This window comes from Mus pahari, chromosome 5 (genome assembly GCF_900095145.1).
Source record: "Mus pahari chromosome 5, PAHARI_EIJ_v1.1, whole genome shotgun sequence".
Lineage (NCBI taxonomy): Eukaryota > Metazoa > Chordata > Mammalia > Rodentia > Muridae > Mus > Mus pahari.
Genome location: NC_034594.1, coordinates 15323040 through 15327423, shown reverse-complemented (window position 1 = coordinate 15327423; position 4384 = coordinate 15323040). Strand labels below are relative to the sequence as shown.

At 46.5% G+C, this 4384-nt stretch overlaps 1 protein-coding gene across 1 annotated transcript; it reads right to left on the bottom strand.

Moving 5' to 3' along the window:
* Positions 1-415: 415 nt before the first annotated feature.
* Positions 416-1942, bottom strand: LOC110321373 (putative sperm motility kinase W). Its single transcript, XM_021197593.1, has one exon. It carries the CDS (start codon positions 1940-1942, stop codon positions 416-418), a length of 1527 nt encoding a protein of 508 aa, XP_021053252.1.
* Positions 1943-4384: the final 2442 nt, after the last annotated feature.

Genomic DNA, 4384 nt, shown 5'->3' with positions numbered 1-4384 from the left:
TCCTGCCTGTCCAGTGGAATTGTAGGGTGCCATCGAGATGGTCCCTTTTGTACCTTGACCATGGTCACTCTGTCAGGCGTTAGGTCCCCAAGCAGAGTCTCAATCTGAATATGTTCCCCATGGACAACGGCTCCATAAGCCCCCCTTCACCCTGGTTGTCCCCCAGTCTCTTGAGGATTACTGCTAGTTCAGTTGCATCAGGTACCTCCTGGGCATTCTCCAGCAGGATTTCTTCCCGAGGTGGTAAGCCAAGGAGCAGGGTTTAGTCCAGCTGGACTGGAAATACATCTGACCATCCTAAGAGGCCCCAGAAATGCACAGCTTTCTGATTTTTTTTCCTATAAAAAGACATGAATAAAGACAGAGAAAATAAGATATAAAGCAGAGATGCCCCCTCCCATGCCTGCTTACCCTTTCATCGGGTTCTGCCTCCTGCCGCTTCCAGGGGAGCCACTTTCTTGGAGGATGTACGCTTCTTTTTTGTCCTTGGAGCCCGCGGGATACAGCAGAGTTGTGACAGGCAAGCCACGATTCTCTTGCACATTCTCCTGAAGCGGCTGATCTTCTGAGGGGGAGATGGTGTTTCCGTGTCACACTCGTTCGTATACGTGCTGCCGAAGCGAACACCCACGTCACACTCTTGATCAGGTGGCACAGGCGATTCCTTCTCCAATATGCTGCTGCAGACAGATGGGGCAGCCACAGCTCCAGAACGGAGGGCAAAGCTAGCACTGTTGCTTTTTTTCTCAGGATAGTGTAGAGCAATGGGAGGCATGGAGACACTTCTGGCCACCTTGTGTCCTGATAGTGCCAGGGCGATAGGTTCGTGCTCTCCTGACGGCTGGATGTGGAGGAGGCTAATGTTGGGCTCACTGGCCCTTCTCTTTGGGGGAAGACCAGAGATAGAGGGATGTGCTCGTGGTGAAGGGGGTGGTGTAGCACATCGATCCACAGGCTTGGCTGAAATGGTAGATGTAAGCTCAAGCCCCTTGTCTACTTGTGCTTTTAGAATCAAATATGCCCCCATTGATTCATTATATTTTTTTCTTTGCAGGGATTCTAAGATCTTGTTGGCATCAAATCCCATGGCACAGAGCATTTCGATAATGTTATAATCTGGATCGGTCACAGCTGGGTTATTTACCTCAGTTTTTGTGACCCATGGATGTCTCTCAATGTCTTCAACGGAGGGCCTCATCTCTGGGGGAACTGTGAGGATCTGGTGTATTAGGTTTTCAAGTTGTCCAGAGACATGAGTTGGAATGTCATAGGTCCCCGTAGCTATCTTNNCCTCCATCTCTTTCATGGTGNTTCCNCNGAAGGGGTAGTGCCCNGTGGTAATAAAATAAAGTAGCACGCCCAAACTCCACACGTCTGCCTTCTTGCCATCATACGGCTCCCGTAGTACGAGCTCTGGGGCAAAACAGCTCTTGGTCCCACACTGCCGCGTCAGTAAGGTGCCAGATCTACAGGTGATGGCCAGGCCAAAGTCTATAATTTTGACATTCCCCTCTTCATCCCTCAGGATGTTCTGCGCTTTTATGTCCTGGTGGACAATATCCTGGTTGTGGCAGTATTTTACAGCTGACACAACCTGCCCAAATATTCTACTTGCCTCTTCCTCATGCATCGGGCCATCCTCCTTTATGATGTCAAACAAGTTTCCTCCTGGAATATATTCGGTAACGATATTAACGTGCCTAGATGTTACCAGCACCTGGAAGAGGCAGATGATGTTAGGATGCCGTAGTTTCTCCAATATGGCTATCTCTGCACGGATCCCCCTGATGTTCTTTTTGTTGCGCTCTACTGTTTTTATGGCAACCAGCGCCTCGGTTTTCAAGTGACAGGCCAGTTTCACCGTGCCAAATGAACCATGACCAAGAGTGAAAAGAACCTTATACAGACTTCCGATATCCTTCTTTTTGGAGTTGCTGGCCATGAGGCTAAGTGTTCCCTGTGCTCTGATGCACACAGGTTGTAAGGTACAACAACCCGACAACTGACAAACTAGACAGCTACCAAGAAGTCCCACAGGTCACCCAAACTAGCTTCCTGCTCTGTATGGACAAGTGAAACTGGCCGGTCCACAGTCTTATGCAGAGGGCCCTCATTCTTCCATCACGGTGGCTCTTTGTGAGGTCAGAGCATGAAATGCACTGAGCAAAGAAGATTATATAACCCACCATGGCCTTCCTACTCTCATGAAAATGAGACTACCCTCTGTGAGCTTCTGCCTCAGTGGATCAGAGAGACAGATATTTCCTTGTTTAGCAATTACAGGCAGCAGAGTGCATTGGTGGCCTCTGTAGCTGGATGCTGAGTATGTCAAACCAACCATTTGGCCTTTTAAGGATTAGGTTCCTTCTGGACAAGTGTCCTGCAGAGAGAGACTAAGTCGTCACGAAATGTACATGGGAGCTTTTCTATCAGACTCCTTGTTCCCAGAATAGGAACAAGACTTAATTATTCTTGAAGAAATGCCTGGACCATAAGCTTTGGCCAACCCTGAATGAGAAATGCATAATCTCTTCTATGCTATGGCTTTAATGAGGCATTATTAAACGTAATCTGGATTCTTGACTGAGAATATTGAGCCTCTATGGGCTGCCAGTGTCTTTCCTGAAGCCTTTGTGCTATTGTCTCCTCTGGAAATTTTGTTTCTGCTCTCATTCTTGGATCCAGATTAGATTCTTTCGAGATTCTTTATTCTGATTTTAAGAATCCTCTCATCTCGGTTCTATGGCCTCTCACCCAGCATTCCATCCTGTTTCTGTCCTATCTAAGTCTGCTTTAATCTGAACCTACTTAAAGGTGATAAAACCACAATCATTACCGAACATATAATCATTTCTTCCTTACAGTCAAAACGATATTATATGGGTGGGTCCAAATGCCACAGGTCATTGTGCTTTTCTCCATTTCTTAACACAACAGTATTTGTTTTTTACTCTCTCTAACTCTCTCCTTCCTTTGGAGACCTGATTATATTATTGATAAGCAAATTATTTCTTTCTAAGATATTTTTTTATACCAGATTCTTTTCTCCTTTATTGTTTTCAGATTGAATGCATTTCTGTGTAGAATTTTGGGGCTTCTCAGTGCCACCACAACTCAGTGACATGTTCTTTCTGCCATTTGTCTTTCTGCAGGCTCCTGAGGCCAGCACATCTCTATGGCAGCTAGCTTCTATCTCTATGCTTTGTTCAGCAGACTGCCCTTGCCAGTTTTTTGGTTAGAGCTGCTCTTTTCCCTGTATCTGCTGCCACCCTGGGAAGGTAGATCAGGGTCTCAGAATGCCACCGCATTGTTTTTGTCCAGGGTCCATGGCAGGCTCCTCTCACAGGCACATGCTGGTTTCTGACAGGCCGAGGCTGCTCAGTGCCTCTGCTGCACCAGGGAAGTGCATTAAGCCTGCAGCTTGAGAGAGACTTTGATGGTTCTGCACCCTCCAGCTGTATTGGCCCCTGAGCCTCGAATTAAAGGAGCAGCACCTGGGAAATGCACCAAGGGCCCAGTAAAAGAGCCCTTATTTTCTCCTCATCCTGTTATTTATTTGTTTATTTACTTATTCATATATTTTGGAGCTACCTTCTGCATTGTCTCTCTGTAGTTCACTGCTCCTTTTCTACAAAGTTTGCAACCAAGAGTTCTCAGGCCCTAAGCCTGTATTCTAGCCTCATGTTCAGTGTGCTATTGGTAACTACTGCCTTCTAACCAGCTACATTGTTCCAAGAATTGCGACTCCAAGACTTAGTAACTTATGAATATGTGCCAAGTCCATAAGCATTGGCCTATTCACAGACTAGCTCATAACGTTTATAACTGTTTTTATTCTAGTCAACATCTGGCACATTTCGGTTCCCTGTGCTCAGTTTCATGAGTCTGACTTCCTTGGATTTCAGGGTCAAACTCCTGCTCTTGACTCTTTTCCAGGATCCCCTCTCTCTGCTGCTGGCTCTCTCTTCTCTTTCCTGCCTCAGCTTTATATTGGCAGGTGATGCTTCTACGGAGGTCACAAGAGAGTCGCTCTCTCTACAAGGGAGTTTTGNCAAAGCCACATTCACAAGCTTCTGGAGGGACAAAGGCAGAAAGATCCATGGCATGAGGAGCTCTTGGCCCTCTCGACTCTGAACCTGTCATTCTTTGNTCTGACCCAGAGTCTTGCTTTTAGTGTGCATTAAAGGTCCAAATTAGATGTGAAAGCCCAGAAAGAGGTGGATTCCTCTAGATTATCTTTGGCATGAAGATACTCATTGTACTGGCTAGCTTTGTGTCAACTTGACACAGCTGGAGTTATCACAGAGAAAGGAGCCTCAGTTGGGGAAATGCCTCCATGAGATCCAGCTGTAAGGTATTTTCTCAATTAGTGATCAAGGGGGGA